The sequence below is a fragment of the Carcharodon carcharias genome, chromosome 1, assembly GCF_017639515.1.
Source record: "Carcharodon carcharias isolate sCarCar2 chromosome 1, sCarCar2.pri, whole genome shotgun sequence".
In the NCBI taxonomy this organism is placed as follows: Eukaryota; Metazoa; Chordata; class Chondrichthyes; order Lamniformes; family Lamnidae; genus Carcharodon; species Carcharodon carcharias.
In genome coordinates, this window is record NC_054467.1 from 17,966,128 (window position 1) to 17,987,320 (window position 21,193).

A 21,193-nucleotide genomic window follows, 5' to 3' on the forward strand; every position below is an offset into this window, starting at 1 on the left:
AGCTAAACAGGGAGAGACAGACTCAGGCAGGGTCAGACAGTCCCAGTCCCAGGCAGATATAAAAAAAAATACACCCCCAGAAAGACACCGACCCAGAGCTGGGCAGAGACCTAAAAATAGACCCCAGGCCTGAACAGACACAGACTCAGACCCCCAACACACCAGACAGACTCAGAGAGACAGGAAACCCCAGACAAATAGAAGGGGGAAGAGAGGAAAGAGACAGACAACCCCAGACACACACACACTGAGAGAGAGAGAGAGAGAGACAACCCCTGACAGAATCAGAGAGACAGGAAACCCCAAATAGAAGGGGGAGAGAGGAAAGAGACAGACAACCCCAGACACACACACTGATAGAGAGAGAGAGAGACAACCCCAGACAGACTCAGAGAGACAGAAAGCCCCAGACAAAGAGAGTAAGAGAAAGAAGAAAGAGACAGACAACTCCAGACACAGAGAGAGAAACAACCCCAGACAGGCTCAGAGAAAGAGGGAGGAAGAGACAGACAACCCCAAGCAGAGCCAGATTATTAAACCTGGATTATTGGAGGGAAAAAGACTAAAGTGGGGAGGGGGTGTGGATAGGGAGCACAGATCATTTTGGAAGGCCAGGGAGAGAATAGGTTAGTGTCAGAGCCTTTGTCATGAGTTTCAACAGCAAGGGTAAAGGGAGAATCGACAGTAAGGGTATGGGTTTTGCTGCTTATGAAGAAAGATTGGAACAGGATTGACTCAGTGTTGATCAAATAATAAGAAACAAGATCACAAATGAGAGAAATAGAAAGTGAAAGGGATCAGATGACAAGTTTTCTCTTGACCTGCCCAGGAGTGAGTTTTACAGAAAGAGGGGCAAAATGTGTTTGACAGGGAAGAGTGATGGAGGCAGCTTTGGCAATAAAGGTATGAGCTATACTTGAAGTTAGATGGAATAGTGAGGCTGAGAATATCAAAAGACGAAAGAATAAGGGGTCCTCACACATTGTAATGATACCAGACTCACATCCAGCTCCTTCTGCTTCCACATAGCCCCAGCTGTTCAGCTGTGGCAGGCACATCACCAAACCTCAGTGCAACACAATGACTGACATTCTTCCCTCTCTCTTGCAGGACAAGTTGACACATGTGACAAAGGAGCAGAGTTGAACCAGTGGGGGCCAAGGATATCGGCATCTCCTGAGGCTCACAAGATGATTCAGAGCATCATGGGGCTGGCTACAACAGAGCTCATGGCATCCAGTGTTGCTGAGAACATTGAGGATGAGAGTATTTTCCTGCCTTATGCCCTTCTCAACTACTAGCTCAACTTTAGTTTGCTCTCTGGCTTGATAACCAAACTTCCGATGGTGTGACCAAGAACCTCTTGCTTTCCAACCAACCCCACTTCCCTCTCCCCAACCTTCAACTTGCTGATTTTCTGCTTTCAGACACCCAGGAACTGCCACCTGCCCAGCCACAGTGACACAGGAGACAGCTCAGCAGGACAACACTGATGAACCGGCCCCCATCACTTTACCTGGCAATCACTGCCATCAGCTGAGGTACAGACACTGCATGTACCTCAGAGACGAGTGTAGAGCTGGGATCTGCAGATGGTGAGTCGCAGCTGCAGTCAGCCCAGCGGGAAAGGATAGTTTGTGTGCCAGCTCACCGGACGGAGAAGTCACAGACACGTTCTGCTGCAGGGGACATAGATGAGGACCTTCATGGGGCAGCGTGCAAAGGAATGTTGATGAAAATGCACAATGAGTTGGGTACATTGGCTAGCCTGCCAGACAGCCTCCTGTCAGTGTCACGGAGCAGGGAGGAGTCCAGCTCCAAATTGGCAGAGTACCTCACGCAGAGGTTATCCCCTCTGCAGCCTTTGCCTGTCATGTTGCAGACCCAGAAGCACTAATTTGCAGCCTCCATACCTGTTGCAGCCTTTGTGTGGACAGATCAGCAAAACCTCTGTCCTCCCTGTAGGGCTGCAGTAACATTACCTGCCAGACCCTGGAACTCCCCACAACACAAAAATCAAGCCTGGTACGCCAGTGCAGTACTGAAGGAGCATTGCAGTGGTCGGAGGTACAATCTTTTGGATGAGACATTTTATCTACCAGCTCGGGTAAATGTAAAAGATCCCATTGCACCATACAGCAAGGCCTGGACAATGTTCAGGCTTGGGCTGACAAATGGTAAGTAACATTCATGCCACACAAGTGCCAGGCAATGACCATCTACCATCTTCAACAAGAGAGAATCTAACCATCACCCCTTGACATTCAATGGCATTATCATCACTGAAAGCCCCCACTATCAACACTATGGACTAACCATATAAATACTGTGGCTACAAGAGCAGGTCAGAGGCTAGGAATCCTGTAGGCAAGTAACTCACCTCCTCACTCCCCAAAGCCTGTCCACCATCTACAAGGCACAAGTCAGGAGTGTGATGGAATACTCTGCACTTGCCTGGATCAATACAGCTCCAACAACTCTCAAGAAGCTTGACACCAGCCAGGACAAAGCAGCTCACTTGCTTGGTATCCCATCCACAAACATTCACTCCCTCCACCACTGACACACAGTAGCAACAGTGTGTACCGTCTACTAGATGCACTGCAGGAATTCACCAAGCCTCCTTAGACAGCACCTTCCAAACCCACAATCACTGCCATCTAGAAGGACAAGGGCAGCAGGCGCATGGGAACACCACCACCTGGAAGTTCCCCTCCAAGCCACTCACCATCCTGACCTGGAACTATATCACCGTTCCTTCACTGTCGCTGGGTCAAAATCCTGGAACTCCATCCCTAACAGCACTATGGGTGTACCTGCACCACATGTACTGCAGCGGTTCAAGAAGGCAGCTCACCATCATTTTCTCAAGGGCAATTAGGGATGGGCAGTAAATACAGGCCTAACCAGCAACATCCACATCCCATGAATGATTAAAAAACTATCACAAAGAGGTGCAGAGGTGCTATCCCCAGTGTCCTAGCCAACATTTATCCCTCAACCAACATAAAAAAATAAAATATCTGGTCATTATATGGCTGTTTGTGGGCTCTAGCTGTGTTCACATTAGCTGTCATGTTTCCTATATTGCAACAGTGACTACGCTTCAAAAAGTACTTCATTAGCGGTAGAGTGTTTTAAGATGTCCAGTGGATGTGAAAAGTGTGATATAAACACCAGGCTTCCAAAAAATTTTAACACCTCCAAAATGCTCCACAGTACTTCCAGAAACTTCGACATAGCAGAAATTAAATTAGCTTAATCGCAGATTGGGAGCCTGACCCTTTAACACAAGTGCTGGGTCCTTCATGCAACTGACAGCACGTACTTTGGTGAGCGTTAAGTGAATATATCAAGTGGCTCTAGTTTGTAGATAGTGCTTCAGATTAGCTGGGGTGAACGTTTGCTGTCAGGACTGTACCGCTTGGGAGACTTCTGGCACTTGCAGGGTACACCTCATGCATGCTCTTCCCAGCACTAATACACTGCAAAGCCCAAGGTGCCTCAGTCCCGACCAGCACTGCAGCCTGATGTGGGGATACTTTCCTTGAATAGATACTCAGCAGTCAAGATGAGCAGTGACTCCATAAACTATCTACAGGAATGTACATGTTCATAAAAAACGTGTGGCTGGATACCTAAAAGTACAACCACCTAAGAAAATGTCTACCTCATATGGGCTGCGCCAGAAGTGGCTGGAGGTGCTGTGTGAGCCCTATCCAGAGGGCCTCTGCATTCCATAGCACTGTCACTGATCCGAATTTCACACCCAAGATCTTTTGACCCGAATGGCAATCCAGTCACAGAATCACACAGTGTAGAAGAGGCCCTTTGGCCCATCGAGTCGGCACCGACATGTGAGAAACACCGGACCTACCTACCTAGTCCCATTTACCAGCACTTGGCCCATAGCCTTAAATGTTATGACGTGCCAAGTGCTCATCCAGGTGCTTTAAAGGATGTGAGGCAACCCACCTCCACCAACCTCCCAGGCAGCACATTCCAGACCGTCACCACCCTCTGGGTAAAAAAGTTTTTCCTCACATTCCCCCCTAAACCTCCTGCCCCTTACCTTGAACTTACGTCCCCTTGTGACTGACCCTTCAAATAAGGGGATCAGCTGCACCCTATCCACCCTGTCCATGCCCCTCATAATCTTGTACACCTCGATCAGGTCGCCCATCAGTCTCCTCTGCTGCAATGAAAACAAAGCAAGTCTATCCGACCTCTCTTCATAACTTAAATGTTTCATCCAAGGCAACATCCTGGTGAATCTCCTCTGCACCTCCTCCAGTGCAATCACATCCTTCCTATGATGTGGTGACCAGAACTGCACACAGTGGACTCACCAAGGTTTTATACAACTCCAACATGGCCTCCCTACTTTTGTAATCTATGCCCCGATTAATAAAGGCAAGTGTCCCATATGCCTTTTACACCACCCCAATAACATGCTCCTCCGCCTTCAGTGATCTATGGACACACACCAAGGTCCCTTTGTTCCTCAGAACTTCCTCGTGTCATGCTGTTCATTGAATACTTCCTTGTCAAATTACTCCTTTCAAAGTGTATCACCTCAAACTTTTCAGGGTTAGATTCTATCTGCCAGTTATCTGCCCATTTGACCATCCCATCTATAATTTCCTGTAGCCCAAGACACTCAACCACACTTAACCATCCAGCCAATCTTTGTGTCATCCGCAAACTTACTAATCCTAACCCCACCGCCCCCACCCACTCCCCCCCCACATAGTCATCTATGTTGTTTATATAAATAACAAATAATAGGGGACTGAGCACAGATCCCTGTGGTACGCTGGACACTAGCTTCCAGTCACTAAAGCATCCTTCTGTCATCACCCTCTGTCTCCTACAACTAAGCCAAGTTTGAATCCACCTTATCAAATTACCCTGTATCCCATGTGCACTTGCCTTCTTTATAAGTCTCCCATGTGGGACCTTGTCAAAGACTTTGCTGAAATCCATATAAACTACATAAACTGCACTACCCTCATTTACACACCTGGTCACCTCCTCAAAAAATTAAATTTGTTAGGCATGAACTCCCTCTGACAAAGCTATGCTGACTATCCCTGATCAAACCTCGCCTCTCCAAGTGGAGATAGATTCTCTCCTTCAGAATTTTCTCCAATAGTTTCCCTACCATTGATGGGATACTCACTGGCCTGTAGTTCCCTGGCTTATCTCTACAACCCTTCTGAAATAGCAGAACCACATTAGCTGTTCTCCAGTCCTCTGGCACCTTCCCCATGGCCAGAGAGGAATTAAAAATTTGGGTCAGAGCCCCTGCGATCTCCTCCCTCAGCAGTCTTGGACACAAATCATCTGGACCTGGAGATTTGTCCACTTTTAAGCCTGCCAACACCTCCAAGACCTTGTCACTCCCTATATCAATTTGCTCAAGAACCTCGCAGTCTCTCTCCCTGAGTTTGATACCTTCATCTTCATTCTCTTGGGTGAAGATGGATGTGAAGTATTTATTCAACACTCTAGCAATGTCCTCTGGCTCCACCCATAGATTGCCCCCTTGGTCCCTACTCTTTCCCTGGTTATTCTCTTCCCTTTGATATACTTATATACCACCTTGGGATTTTCCCTACTTTTACCAGCCAGAGCTTTTTCATATCCCCTCTTTGCTCTAATTGCTTTCTTAAGCTCTACCCTGCACTTTCTGTACTCCACTAATGCCTCTGCTGATCTGCTTCCCTTGTACCTGCTAAAAGCCTCTTTTTCTTCTCATCGTAACCTGAATGTCTCTGGTCATTCATGGTTCTCTGAGCTTGTTACTCCTTCCTATCACCCTAGAGGGAACGTGTTGAGCCTGTACCCTCCCCATTCCCTTTTTGAACACCACCCACTGCTCCTCTGTAGATTTCCCCACAAGTAGCTGTTCCCAATCTACCTTGGCCAGATCCTGCCTTATTTTACTAAAATCCATGCTTCCCCCAATCCAAAACAATTTTTTGCAACTTGTCTATTTATTTGTCCATAACAAACTTAAACTATACCATGTTGTGGTCGCTATCACTAAAATGCTCGCCCACCACCACCTCAGCCACCTATCCGGCTTCATTCCCCAGAATTAGGTCCAGCACTGCACCGTACCTTGTTGGACCTTCTACATATTGACCTAAAAAGTTCTCCTGAACACATTTCAAGAAATCCACTCCATCCAAGCCCTTAACACTATGGCTATCTCAATTATAGTTGGGAAAGTTGAAATCACCTAATATAATTACCCTATTGTTATTGTTTTTACACACCTCCGCAAATTGTGCACAATTAATGTGCACAGTCATTAATTAAAAAGGAAATGTAAGTACTGAATGATTGAAAATGAACTGGCTTTGTGTATTTTTACTAATGAACAAGACAGAAAACATTTACCACTTCCACAGAAGATTTTATTGGCAGAAAGTATAAACTATACAACACTGACAATGTAGCTTTGTAAATATTTTAATTGCAATAATGGCAACTAAAAAAATGTAATATTTTAAATAAAATTCGATATCTATCCCCCCTGAATAAAGCTGACTTAGTTACAAACGAAATAGAACACAAGAGAACATAATTGTAAGTGTGCATTCAAGGCAAAAAAGTGACAAAATGTAGTTGGACAGTTGTTAATTATTCCTAGCTTTGCACTTCAAATAATATATATACACGTACAAAAAGTTATGTTTTTACACATTTACATACACAAGGGTGCTCTGTAGATGTTGAGAAAATTAAAGAGGAATGTGAAAAAACAATCATTATTGATCACTTTTTTTGCCCTGCATACTAGAGATGCAAACTGCAATAATGGCTTTCAGCTACTTCAGCTCTCTTGAAGGGAGTCTTCACATTCTGCAGGCTCAGTGCCTTCCTGCTTAACACCATACTTATCATTCAGGCATCTTGCAAAGTATCTCCAGTATTCCTGTCGGATTGTATCTCGTTTTACAGCCAGACTCTCACACAGCTGAAAGAAATAGGGATTGAAAAATTGAAAATCTAAAATGCATCAATTTCCTTTCCCCAATTCCTTAAATTTTGATTCCCCACAACTGCCCAAGTTAATTTCAATAACTTGTATTAATGCAGCACCTTTACAGAGAAAAACATTTCAGGGTGCTTCACAAGAGGCTGAATTAATGGGAATGTCCCTTTCTTGGCAAAATGGATGCCTGTACCATAATAAATTAGGACCTGTTATTGTTATTCAACTTAGCCCTGTCACCCTCTGGATTTCAACCCAAGACCAATTGACTGACCTCCAGTGCTTTGTTTAGGATCGCTTCCCTGTTTTCACAGTTGTTCTCCAAGAGGTCTTCATATATGTCAATAAGGAAAGCAATCAAGTAGGGGGAACTAAATTGCTCCATCAATTGCAAAATCTGCTCCAAAAGGTTGGGATACTTGGAGAGAATCTGATCCTGTAGAATTCTTGGGAAAAGAGAGAGACAGAAACAAGTGTTAATTTTTCAAATGCCAAGAATATTGAATTCAAACTAACTGGTTAAAATTAAATGCCACAAAGTAAAATTACACTACACTCAATGGCTTCTCTCTGATCAAAAACTATTTACACTAACTGTGTGATCCAAAAGGAGCCAAGAGTGAATTGTATATTCTGGGGACCTTGGAGACTTATCCAACACAAACTACCCCCATGGTGCATCGACCCACCCACTGGCGATCAAGGACACCAACTCCCACCAATACGAACATCGTGTAGGACCTTTTCCCACTATCTTTTCAACACTAATTCACTGCAAAACCCAAAGTGCCTTGGTCCTGACCAGCACTACAGCCATTCCAGCAGCCTGATGTGGGGATACTTTCTTTGAATAGATACTCAGCAGTCAAGATGAGCAGTGACTCCATAAACGATCGACAGGAATGTACATGTTCATAAAAAATGTGTGGCTGAATACCTAAACGTACAACCACCTAAGAAAATATCTACCTGAACATACTGTAATATAATTGCTTCATAAAATGTGTGAATGTACACCTCTTTATAAAAATAATTGCATTAAAATACGTGTATATGCACAGGCACACATATGTAAAGATAAAATAGCTACATAAAGTAGAATGCGATTTCATCAGATCCCAATTAAAGAGATAGAAAAGAACTGAACTCAAAACTCAGACACAACTAAAAGGAGCCTAAAATTTTAGTTTCTACAGTAAAGCGACACAGTGTACTGGAGATTAGGTTTTAAAAAAAAAACCACTGCACGCAGTGATTTATAATCTGGCAGCATTGCTATGAAGCAATGATCATATAGGTTGCTTAATTTCATATTGCTGATTAATATGGGTAGGTTCCTCAAATTGTAAAGGAACTAAATAGCTTAGACCATAGCAAGCTATGTCACCTTATCCAGATCAGAAGAACACAAGGACACAAGCTTGTGCTTGCAAAGGTGGGGGGTTAAATTCAAACTAATCCGGGGAAACATTATTTCAGTAAGCAAGTGGTCTATCTCCCCTAGGGAGACAGTGGAAACAGATAGTATTAATTCATTCAAATATAAAGTAGACAAATTTCTTTCAGAAAATTATACTTTGGGTTACAGTATATGAATGGTAAGGGTAGCATGTTTGGGAGGAAAAGGTGTCTTTGGACCTCTGGTTCCCAAAACCACTGGGGAGGGAGGGGGGGTTTCTCACATCATGACTGGGTTTTCTGTACAGCAACTGATAGAGATTTATTGTAGTGATTAGTGAACAACTCCATTATCACTGTATCATTTGACTACCAGGATGATCAAAGTCAAACTTTGGTCTTTTTTTGTCCAGCAATTCCTGTGTCTATTTATAGACTAACAATTACCTTTAGGCAATTTCCATCCTTATCAGACCAATAAGATAAAATGGTTTGAAACCTTGATCTCTCTGGTAGCTTTACACCAGCTTTGAATTAATATGATGCACAATTCTGAAAAAAACTGAACATTACCCCTTCAAATAATTCCATGCACTTTCGTTATGAGGAGCCTTTTTGATCAACTTCAGGGTATACCTATAAAGTAATACACAATAATGTTAGATAACATGAAGAATAAGGGCTTCATTTACAGACAGAAGTTCAATGATCCATTATCAAGCATAGTAAAGACTAGTTGTCAACCTAACTATGAGATCATGTTTTTGACCGTTCTTTCAAAGTAATTCATGTAGATTATTAGGGGCTGAAACTGCACAGGTTATTTTGAAATCAGAATAATTTCAGTAGCTTGGCTGCATAGCTTGCTCATCTATAATCATTACCACATAACAGGAAACAACATTAACTATCATAATCACCTCTCCCCACTGCAACCTTTCCTGGAAGGTGAAATTACAGTGTGCTAAATTTACACAGATAGCGTGAAGTTCAGACACAGAAACTGTGCAGTTTTAATATTTTCTATATTTATATTCACTACAACATTCTTGGCCATTCATCAGCAGTTAAAACAGGCCTGTGACTCCCTCTAGTGACAGCCATGATCTATTACAACTCCAATGTTCATATGGAGAAACAGATTATATTTTTACTGAGCAATTAAAATGAAGTAACTGCTACTGCAAGACAGGTCATTTGATAAAAATTGAGAACTCTCAAATCTTTAAGTTCTTTTCCTAAACAGGACATTATATTTTAAATTAATTTTTCGGGAGAGGGAACTATTCTATCTTGTAACGTCCCTGCTCAAGAAGGGAGGGAGACAAAAAGCAGGAAACTTAACATCTGTCATTGGGAAAATGCTAAACTCCATTATTAAGGAAGAAATAGCAGGACATTTAGAAAAGCTTAACGCAATCAGAATCAACATGGTTTTGTGAAAGGGAAATCATGTTTGGCAAATTTGCTAGAGCTCTTCGAGGATTTAACAAGCAGAGTTGATGCACAAGAGCTCACGGTACTGGGGGTAATATATTAGCATGGATTGAGGATTGGCTAACACATAGAAGACAGTCGGGATTAATGGGTCTTCTTCAGGTTGGAAAGATGTAATTAGTGGAGTGCCACAAGGATCAGTCCTCAATCATTTACTATCTATATTAATGACTTGGAGGAGGGGGCAGAGTGTCATGTATCCAAATTTGCTGACGATACAAAAATAAGTGGCAGGGCATATTGTGATGAGGACATAAGGAATCTGCAAGGGGATATGGACAGGTTGAGTGAGTGGGCAAAAACTTGACAGATGGAGTTTAATGTAGGAAAGTGTGAGGTCATGCACTTTGGTAGGAAAAATCAAAAGGCAGACTATTATTAAGTGGAGAGACTCCAAAAAAGTGCATCACAGAGGGATCTGGGTGTTCTTGTGCATGAAACACAAAGGGTTAGCATGCAGCTGCAGCTAGTAATTAAGGCGGCAAATGGAATTTTAGCCTGTATTGCTAGGGGGTTGGAGTTTAAAAAAAGGGTCTTGTGACAACTGTACAGGGTGTTGGTGAGGCCGCACCTAGGTGAGACCGTGTAGTTTTGGTCCCCATATTTAAGAAAGGATATACTGGCATTGGAGGCAGTTCAAAAGAAATTCACTAGGCTGATTCCTGGGCTGAAAGGGTTGACTTGTCAAGAATGGCTAAACAGGTTAGGCCTTTATTCATTAGAGTTTAGAAGAATGAAGGGTGATCTTATTGAAATGTACAAGATTCTGAGGTGCGAAGGAATTTCTTCTCTCAGCAGGTAGTGAATGTCTGGAATTCTCTACCTCAGAGTTGTGGAGGCTAGATCACTGAAAGTATTTAAAGAGGAGGTAGATCAGTTTTTAAAATATCGGGGAGTTGAGGGCTATGAGGAGCTGCCACGAAAGAGGAGTTGAGGCCTGGGGCAGATCAGCCATTATCTTATGGAATGGCGGGGCAGGCTTGAGGGGCAAAATGGCCTACTCCTGCTCTTATGTTATCTGCTAATTAATACAAAAAACTTCATTAACTCTGGTGGAGGTTTAAGTTACCACACAGCATTAACCCAGAGTGTGCCATCTCCTCGAACAGGAACTCTAATTGCCTATCAGTGTGTTTTAGAACAGCGAATATACACATCTCAGGTTGTCACGGGACATACTTAGAATACTGGTATCAAATCGCAACAGGGAAAGAACATCTGGGCCAATATACTTAAAACACTTTGTACCAATACTTGGACATTTTGTGCGATAGTCAACTTCGTAAATTGCTCCCATTACTAGCAGTTTACCCTGGTGTCATACACCTCATAAAGCTCTCTCCAAAAGAAACTCAAATTTGTGAGCATAGATTATTTTATCGTTACAACTGAAGTTCAGATAAAGGAGGCTCTTTAATCTGTTCAATCTCATCAGTACAGAATACTAAGTTTATTGCCTTCTCATTAAGTAACAGTTTGACTTAAGAGTGAGCCAAGGAGATGGTGCTGTAGTGGTAACAGTGGCGTGACTCTTCTTAGAGCTCTGAAGAAGTCATACGGACTTGAAACGTTAACTCTGTCTTTCTCTCAACAGATGCTGTTAGACCTGCTCAGCAATTGATTGTTGTAAAAACCCATCTGGTTCACTAATTCCCTTTAGGGAAGGAAATCTGCCATCCTTACCTGGTCTGTCCTACATGTGATTCCAGACCCACAGCAAAGTGGTTGATGCTTAACTGCCCACTGAAGTGTTCAGTTCAAGGGAAATTTGGGATGGGCAAAAAATGGGCCTTGCCAGCAACACTGACAACCCATTAAAAAAAACTCTTGTCCTGTTAGAAAATTGTGGGTCCAAGTCCCATTCTAGGACCGCAGCACCAAATTCAGGCCGACATTTCAGTGCAGGGAGTGAGACGTTTAACTGAAAGGCTATTTGCCCTTTCTGGTTTAGAACAGCAGAGTTCTCCCGATGATCTGGCCGATATTTATCATAATTCATTACAAAATCAGATCATGACCACACTGTGGCTTTTGGAAGCTTGCTTTATGCAATCTGGCTGCCGTGTTTCCTACATTACAACAGGGATCACCCTTCAAAAGTAATTCAGTGGCTGTAAATCACTTTGGGGCAACCTCAGGTCATGAAAGGCGCTAAATAAATTCAAGTTCTTTCTTTTCTAACGAAAAATTTCCTGACCTCAGTGAGAAAATTTTGCTTCACAACCCTGGATATGTACCCTCAGCTACTGGAAATTATTTTCATTTTGAAATGATGGTGTTCTACATATCAGTTGAGCTCCAAGCTCGGTGACTTTGAAATCCTCCTAACTGAACACCACCCTAACTGGAGGCAGAAGTTTTATTAATTGCAAGTGGAGATAATTAAAATATATGCAAGAAGACTAACTCGACTTCACGATCAAGTACTGCAGCATCATCAAAACCGCTGGTGTTTGAAATGACAAAATATCGCTGGTTCCACGCAGAGTTATTTCGCACATCCTGTTCTAGCAGCTGATCCACATACGCTAGTTCATTATTCCAAAGGTTGAATTCCTGCAAAACACAGAATGTGACAAAAATCAGCACTCTACGCAGCAGAACCTTGCCCATGCTGTGTGCAGAAGGTTTTTCAGTTAGATCCAAACCCTTTTCCAAAGGTAACAACTGAGTGATACCTACAATAAGGAAGGGTCTACATACCACACTCGCAAGAGATGCAACAGACAAACCGTGCAGGTGCACAATATATTTCAAAGAACAAAGACTAGCCTAGGTAGCTAATCTATAGCTCATGTACTATTACATTCTGACTCAAGGAGAACAGGCTTTGCAGAGTGAATGAACCAAAGGGACAATTCAGAACAGACCAACCAAAGGATGGTCAAAAAATAACATTTATATCTCCTGGTAGCTAAGCTTAATAATGAAAGAGGATTGAGTCATAGGAGGATGCCAAGTTCAATGTCCTCTTCTTCTAACCCTCATGTCTTTATAATGTAAGAAACAGGAGAAGGTGCAAGACATACAGCCCCTTGAGCCTGCTCCACCATTCAATAAGATCACGGCTGAACTACATCAACTCCACACCCTTTCTTGGTGTTTAAGAATTTATCAATTTCAGTCTTGAATATGCTTAACAACTGAAGATGCACAGCCCTCTGGGGTAGAGAATTCAAAAGAGTCACAACTCTGTTAATGAAGAAATTTCTCCACATCTTAGTCCCTACTGGTTAACCTCCCATCTTGAGGTCACTGTGTCATCGCCTACTTTAATCCACTCTTTCTAGGCATTCAAGTCTGTGGAACTCATAAACGAAAGAAGAGGGACAGAACATTATAGACCAGTCAGCTTAAAATCAGTGGTATGAAAAATAATGGAATCCCTTCTAAAGCAGAGGATAGAAGAGTATCTATAAATGAGAAATATAATATTGAATAGTTAGCACAGGTTTCAAAAGGGAAAATATTGGTTGACCAATCTTATTGATTTTTTTGAGGAGGTAACAGAGAGAGTAGATAATGGTAATGCAGTAGATGTAATTTATCTGGATTTTCAAAAGGCCTTGATTAGGTGCCCTATGTCAGACTACTGAATAAGGTCATAGAATGTACAGCCAGGGGACAAGTAGCAAAATGGATTGCTAGCTGGCTTCAAGTCAGAAAGCAGAGAGCGGTAATAAAATGTAGTTATTCAGAGTGGCAGAAGGTAGAAATCGGTATTCCACAACGATCAGTGACGGGACCATAGACACAGGAGCAGAAATTAGGCCAATCTGCCCATCGAGTCTGCTCCGCCATTCAATCATGGCTGATAAGTTTTTCAACCCCATTCTCCCGCCTTCTCCCCGTAACCTTTGATCCCCTTACCAATCAAGAACCTAACTATCTCGGTCTTACATACACACTGCTGTTCAAAATTTATGTTAATAATTTGAACTTTGGAATCAAATATCCAGCATTAAGTTTGCAGATGACACCAAATTAGGAGGGGGGGAAACAAATTACAGGAGGACATCAATAAACTTACAGAATGGGTGAATTAATTATTGGCAAATTAAGTCCAACACAGTTAAACATAAGGCAGTACATTCTGGTAGGAAGAACAGGGAGGTCATTTATTACCTGGAAGGTGAAAGTTTTGGCAGGGTAGGGGAACAAAGGGATCTCAGAGTAGAAATACATCAATCACTAAAAGCTATGCTACAGATTAGCAAGACCATAAAAAAAGCAAAGCAAGCACTAGATTTTAATTATAGAGGGATAGTATTGAAAGGTAGGGAAGTTATGTTAATGCCATATCAAACTTTGGTTACACCACACGTTAAGAGCAGTGTGTGCAGATCTGGTTGCCATATTATAAAAAACATAGAGACACTGGGGAGGATGCAGAGAAGGTTTACAAGGATGGTACCAGAAATGTACGGGTATATATAATCAAGAAAGGATTGACAGGTGGGGTCTCTCTTCTCTTGAAAAAGAAAGCTTAGAGGTGATATAACAGAGATCTTTAAAATTATGAAAGGTTTTGATATAGTGGATGCAGAGAGAATGTTTTCTCTTGTGCAGAAGAGCATAACTAGAGACCATCAATATAAAATAGTCCCCAATAAATACAATGAGGATTTCAGAAAAAAACTTCTTTACCCAAAGAGCGGTGAGAATGTGGAAGTTACCACACAGGGAGTGGTTGAGGTGAATATTATAGATGCATTTAAGGGGAAGCCAAACAAGCATATGAGGGAGAAGGGAATACATGATAACGTTGTAGATTTGGATGAGAAAAGATGGCAGGCAGTTCAAGTGGAGGATAAACACCAGCATGGGCTGGTTGGGCCGAATGGCCTGTTTCTGTACTGTACATCCTACGTAATTACTCCCTCAGTCTTCTGACACACATTTAAAACCCAAGCTTGATGTCACCTGACCTCAACATAGCCCATCACCTCCCTGCCCCCTTCCAACTTTGTTTCTGTCCTTGGCTCCTCACCTAGATGGTTAAAATAAAAAGAAGTCTCTTCAATGGGTTAATCTTCAATAGAGTGGTAAGAGAATAAGAACAAGTGGAGTACCTTAATCACCCACTGTCTGTGCTGCCAGGCATGGTAGTTTTTTGCATCTTGTTTGAGTATCCCAGAAATAAATCCCAGCTCCTGCGAAGCATCTTTTAACCATTCCACAATCTTCTGTCTGTGATACCTAGAAGCCAACAGAGTTACAAAGTCTCATTTTTTAAAAGAAAAACTTCCCTCTCAAATCACCTGTTCCTTTTTACTAACATGGTAAGCAGCCGTGTTTTTACATACCAAACTTGATAGTTCTTGGGTTGGTCCTCAATGATGTCCGAGATGTAAATTAATTCCTCGTTGAGGTCCTTGTTCAAAGACTGCAACACCACTCTGCGGAAATGCCTGAAGAGAATAAAATGACAGTGAAATCTTTATTATCCAGCAAGCATGGAGAACGAGGGGGGGGGCGCCGCCAGTTAGTCAAAAATGCCCGTTAACGGAAAGTTCCATTTTTACCAATGGAATAAAGTGCAATACGAGCGGCATGACCTAATATGATGTACTCAGGAAGTAAAGAACAGTATTCTTTTTACTTCTCATCTTCAACAGTCCATTAAAACAAATTAAAGTATAAAATAATACAGTATACAGATACGGGTTCCAAATAACTCCTTAATTGCTTCCAGTTGATAAAGTGATGATTCGTACCAGGGTAACAGAAATTCTAGATGGTAGAGCGCCAAGTGACACAATGTATGCCATGATTGCAAATAAGCAGTCAGTACCGATGGAAAGAAATTTGCATTTATACAGGACCAGGAGGTGGCCATTCAGCTTCTCAAGTGTGTTCCACTATTCCATTAGAATCGTGGTTTAACTGGACCTAAACTTCACTTAGCAGTCTTTGCTCCAGATCCCTGGCTACCCTTACCTGAAACAAAACTGCCCATCTCACTCTTGACAGCTCCAAGTGTCTCATTATCCACAGCGTTTTGGGGAAGAGAGTTCCAGATTTCCTACCACAGCACTGAGGAACATACCAAGAAGCTTCACACAAATTACTTTTGAAATGCTGTCACTGTCATTATGTAGGCCACCAATTTGGGTGCAGCAACATCCCACCCACATCAATGAGATGAATGGTCTGCTAATCTACTTTTGCTGGTGTTGTTGGAGACAGAAATGTTGGTCCAGCACACCCGGGAGAGCTGCCTGGCCTTCTTTCAATAGTGACATTAGATCTTTATCACCCGTCTGGGCAACTGGAACAAGCAGATTAGGTCTCGCCCAAGCTCACGCCTCCAACATACATCAATCCATCAGTACCATACAGAATTGTCACTATAGATTGTGCTCAAACCTTAGAGTTGGTTTAGACTCTACCACTTTACGATCATGAGGTGGCAATGAAACTAAGCCAAGCCAAGAAGGAACACAATCCTAATACCACATTTACTGTTTTTGCTCTCATTTACCATGTTCAATCAAATCAGCGGTACACAGGAGATACTTAGGACATTAAAAAGTGATGGAAGTCTTATGGCTCTGCATTTCTACACATACCGCAAAGTAATATGAAACGGTAATACTGTGCTGGGACAAATGAACAGTAGACTACAAGTTCCCAGAGGGTTTATTGGGGTTTTACAATGCACCAGTCAGGTCCCACTTGGATACTGTGCTTGATTCTGGTCACCATGCAGCAAAGATATGCCTACTGAAACCCAGAATATTACTTTTAAGTCAAAACTAAGTGGGAAGATCCAGGTGAAGTCCGTATGAATTTGTAAAAAGTAAATCTAAAACAGAGATTAGGAAGAATTTATATATTCCAAGTACTTTAACACTCACGGGTAAAATAGTGGAGGCAAAAACATTTACAATGCAATTATAACATAATGTTTACCTTAAAAGAATCTTGCTCTTCTGCGCCTTCAACCATCAAGCAGGATTTGGGGAACAATGTTGTGGGAACACCATCACCTCCAAATCACATACTATCCTAACTTGGACATATAATACTGGTCCTTCATCAGCACTAAGGATATATCCTGGAATTCCTACATAACACATTTGTGAGAGCCGCTTCACCACAAGCACTGCTGTGGTTCAAGAAGGCAGCACTTGCTAGCATTTTAAGACCAATAAAAATTATCTTCTGGAAATGACAATGAGGTGAATGAGAGCTTTAGGAGCAGATGGGCTGAGGTAGGGGTGGAGACTGGTGATGACATACAAAACCGACGATCAGGTTGAGAATTTATAAAGTCCAAAATTAGGAGTTGTACTCTGACAATTACAATGGAATATGCTCAATAGCTAAGAGGAGTGGCTGAGCCACATTGTTTTTAAAACAAATAAGGTGAACCACGAGGCAAATGTAATGTAAAATAATTTTCCAAGATGCACTTAATAGCATCGTTGCACCATTAACTGATAAAATCCCAATCTGCTCAGGGCTATTGACAATAAAATCCCCTTTGGCCTTGGAATCTAATTTTCACTCCTACTGCACATAACTGCACTCAAAAGAATTCTCTTTATCATTATAAATTCTACAAGCAGATAAGAAAACCAAGCCTGAATTACACAAGTTTTTAAATTCTAGATTTACTTTACATGTCAATGCTACTTTAGAAAGAAATCAACCATGCGCAGAAGTTGTTCACCGTTAAGTAACGATATTAAAATGAAAAATGCATAAGCTCGGAAGTAAAGGATTGCTGTAAATTTTAACTGTCACTTCTCCACAAAGGGAACTGATTGCTGGTTTAAACTGCCTTACCATACTGTGTAATTTGCAGCATTCAGTTCTATTGCATCGGTCGTCAGATTGAGTGCTCGCTCACTCCGTTCATCAAGCTTTAGAACAGCCCTGAAGTAATCATACACATCTTTAACTGGAAGGGAAAAAAATACAACTTTAGAAATCTGGAGTTTCCAACAAATGAATTATCGAGAATTCAAAAATACAAATTTTGAAAAGGCATTTTTCAAATGAGCATTCTGAGTGGAATGGGGGACCAATGAATACATTTCCTCTCAATGATGATTGGTCAATTCTGGTAACAAAGCTGGTTTGAATACATGAAAGCTCATTCAGAGGTTCAAAGTTTTGCAGGTTCAAGATTGAGGACTCCAAAGACCATAAAAAGTACAGTAAAACGCAGTGTTATAGCAACAATTTGCATTGATGATAGTACCTTTACTGTAGAGGAAATGTCCCAGGGTACTTCAAAGGTTCAAGGAACAAATGAATGACAATTCAAAAAGTGATTATTAGTACGGGTGTTCGAAGGGGTGAGCTTTGAGGAAGATCTTAATGGAAGACAGAAGAGTTGAAGGCAGAGGGATGTCAGAACGTACATCTAACATAACTGAAACCACAGTGACCAATAGTGAGATGGATGCGCGAGAGGCCAGAGTCAGAAGTACAGAGTTTTTGGGGGGAGGGTGGCAAAGTTTAACAGCAATAGGAAGTGGAGAATTTAAATACAAGTTTAAGGATTGAACATTAGATGCATTTGGGGACAAGGAAACAACATTGATCAGTAAGGACAGGAATGATGAGTGAACAGAACTTGCTGTGAGTTAGGGTACATGCAGGAGAATTTTGAATAAGATGGAGCTCACAGAGAATGTAGAATGGAAGGCTGGCCAGGTGTGCACTGGAAGAATTGATTCTGGACGTCACAATGGCACAGACAAGGGCATCAGTACAAGAAAGACTTAGGGAGGTGCAAAGTGCAGAAGTGGTAGCACTCAATTATTTATCAACAGCTTAGAAAAGATGGACAGCACAGTAAAAGAGATCAAAACTTCTTGATGTCATCAGGTTCAGAATTAATTCATTCACAAAATTAATTTAACCCCAATTCAACACTTACAGTTCTCAGAGTAAGCAATCTGAACAACTGGATTGGGGCCATCATCCTGTGGAACTGGCTTAACATCAGCCCATTCCTTCCGGTCTCTAGAAAAGGGATGACAATTTGATTAGGGCTTCTTAAAGCGTCATGTAAGGAAAGCATAGGCATTGAACCTGAGTCAAACCTTATCCCTTATCTGGTGTCCATGTAGACACTTCCTGACAGGAGTCATTGGATAGCCACCAGCAATGGGTGATTTTTCCCTTCCATTGCCTAGGATGCTGAAGATAACTGTAGGCTCACAGGCCAAGATCAGTTATTTTGCCCCAGACAAGGAATTGAGTCTAGTCCTCACAGTCTTTAATCGGTCAGTGCCACCCCACATTAAGTGCACTGAGTTATTCGGAGACCAGGGGAGAATGGATGGAGGAAAACACACACTACATTTTAAAATAATTTGCTTACCATTTCACTGTATGTGAAATCAACAGCATTCAATATCACCCTTGGAGAGCATACGGTAAAAACATGAACTAGGGAAGTTACAAACCAATGCTTAGATGGCATTACAAAGCAGCTACACAAAGAAGAATAATGCAATCCATGGTTAGACAGAAATCACAAGGTATCAGCTCTGAAGATTAACATCTAAAAAAACGTTGTGTTTACCCGGAATTTACAATCAGTGAATAAAAAACAGAATTGCACATGATGGTTACAACAGGAACGAGTTCAGACCGGAACTACTCCTCATTACAAACTGTACAATACTGAAGTAGTTTGTTAAGACTATTAGTCATGGCTAGTGAATAATTATGATATCCTGAGTCCATCAGTTTAGAAATCATTACAAGCCATGGCCCAGAAATGAAGCTTTCCTGTAGCTGACCTGGCTAGTAGACCAGGTAGTTTATATACAGTATTAGGCAAAACTTTTGAATGCTACAATTTCAACATATTGTCAACCCACTGTCTCGTAAAACAACGGTTTGTGCCGTGGTGGTCAACTCTGTGTTAAGCATCGCCTGGTGTGGCTCTGGAGCCCCACTCTGACCCAGCAGTCTACACTGCATTTGTGACAAGTTAGTTTAGGTTTTAGACTTCTAGACGGTCCATGATGAGAATTTGTATTTGTGTAGAGATGAACTTGGGCACTCCCCCCTTTCCCTTAAAACGACGCCACTACTCCAAGCTACTAAAATCATCCTGGTCTAATCATCCGTCAAGGGTGAAAATCAAGAGCATGGGCTTTCTACGAAGACAAAAGCCCTGCTGCTGGGCTGTATATATTGCTGTTGCCATCACTATGGGTCGAGGGACGGCCTTAGCCAAGCCCAAACCACACAGTTGTAATTTGTGTCTTCAGTGGAATTTTCTGCTTGTTCTTTGCAATGATATTAAAATTTGGGTCGTCAGTGCCAAGTTGCTTTCAAATGTACAACAAAGGTGAATGAGCTGCCTGGCACATTGCTTGATCCCAAATCTGTCCAATTCCAACAGAGTCTTTGGGAATAATGAGCTCCATTCACAGCAAAGCTCAACTCAGAACAGAGGCCGGGCTCAGGCCAGGGGGACAGGAGCCGGGGAAAGGGAGGGGGTTAACCCGTCAGTGTTGGTACCGAGAGGCCGGGGTCCCGGCGCTAAACCCTAATCTCACCCCAGGCTCCGGCTCCGTCCCCAGCCCCTCGGCCCCGGCTCCGGCCCCCGGCCCCTCGGCCCCGGCTCCGGCCCCCGGCCCCTCGGCCCCGGCTCCGGCCCCCGGCCCCTCGGCCCCAGCTCCATCCCCCGGCCCCATCCCAGACCCATGCCCCCGGTCCCGGCTCCGGCCCCCGGCCCCTCGGCCCCGGCTCCGGCCCCAGCCCAGGCCCCCGCGCCCCGGCCCCTCGGCCCCAGCTCCATCCCCCGGCCCCATCCCAGACCCATGCCCCCGGTCCCGGTCCCGGTCCCGGCTCCAGCCCAGGCCCCCGGCCCCCTGCCCCCGGCTCCCCCACCTGTAGAAGGTGTATCCGTCGTTCCTCCGGCCGCCGGCTCCGCTCTCCGAGTCCCCGGAGGCCCGCCGCCCGCCCTCCGCCTTCAGCTCTTCCCAGGCCGAGCCCTGCGACTCGTGCTCGGCCTCTCCGCTTTCCGGCTCCGGCTGCCGCTCGGCTCCCGGAGCAGCCTCCCCCCAGGCCCCACTCTCAACCTCCCGCTCAGCCGCCGCCGCCGCCGCCGCCGCCATCCCCGGGGCCGTCCGCACGTCACTTCCCGCCGCGCGAGCAAGCGCGCGCACCGGGTTCAATCCAGGATCAATCCCGGCTCAAACACAAACAGCGCAGGCAGTGCAACTTGGAGTTTAGGCTGGATTCACAGCTGGAGCTATAACTGAATCTAAACCTAAAGCTAGCTCTAGATCTGGATCTAGACCCGAACTTGGA

The 21,193-nt window shown here is 43.2% G+C and overlaps 1 protein-coding gene across 1 annotated transcript; it reads right to left on the reverse strand.

Annotated features, from left to right (window-relative positions):
- Positions 1 to 6,407: 6,407 nt before the first annotated feature.
- Positions 6,408 to 21,012, reverse strand: fnta (farnesyltransferase, CAAX box, alpha). Its single transcript, XM_041199227.1, has 9 exons — positions 20,771 to 21,012; positions 18,798 to 18,883; positions 17,696 to 17,810; positions 15,208 to 15,312; positions 14,974 to 15,100; positions 12,309 to 12,457; positions 8,978 to 9,040; positions 7,281 to 7,452; positions 6,408 to 6,988 (listed from the first exon to the last, which is right to left on the reverse strand). Exons 1-9 carry the CDS (start codon positions 20,995 to 20,997, stop codon positions 6,845 to 6,847), a joined length of 1,188 nt encoding a protein of 395 aa, XP_041055161.1. The 5' UTR covers positions 20,998 to 21,012; the 3' UTR covers positions 6,408 to 6,844.
- Positions 21,013 to 21,193: the final 181 nt, after the last annotated feature.

What these genes read in the sequence shown, in the direction of transcription:
- fnta (XM_041199227.1), bottom strand. Translation starts at nt 20,997, where the DNA reads ATGGCGGCGGCGGCGGCGGCGGCGGCTGAGCGGGAGGTTGAGAGTGGG. An exon ending in GCATGGAATTATTTGAAGGG is followed by an intron (nt 7,453 to 8,977) that starts GTAATGTTCAGT and finishes TCTTTTCCCAAG; the next exon opens with AATTCTACAGGATCAGATTC. An exon ending in TCCTAAACAAAGCACTGGAG is followed by an intron (nt 6,989 to 7,280) that starts GTCAGTCAATTG and finishes TATTTCTTTCAG; the next exon opens with CTGTGTGAGAGTCTGGCTGT.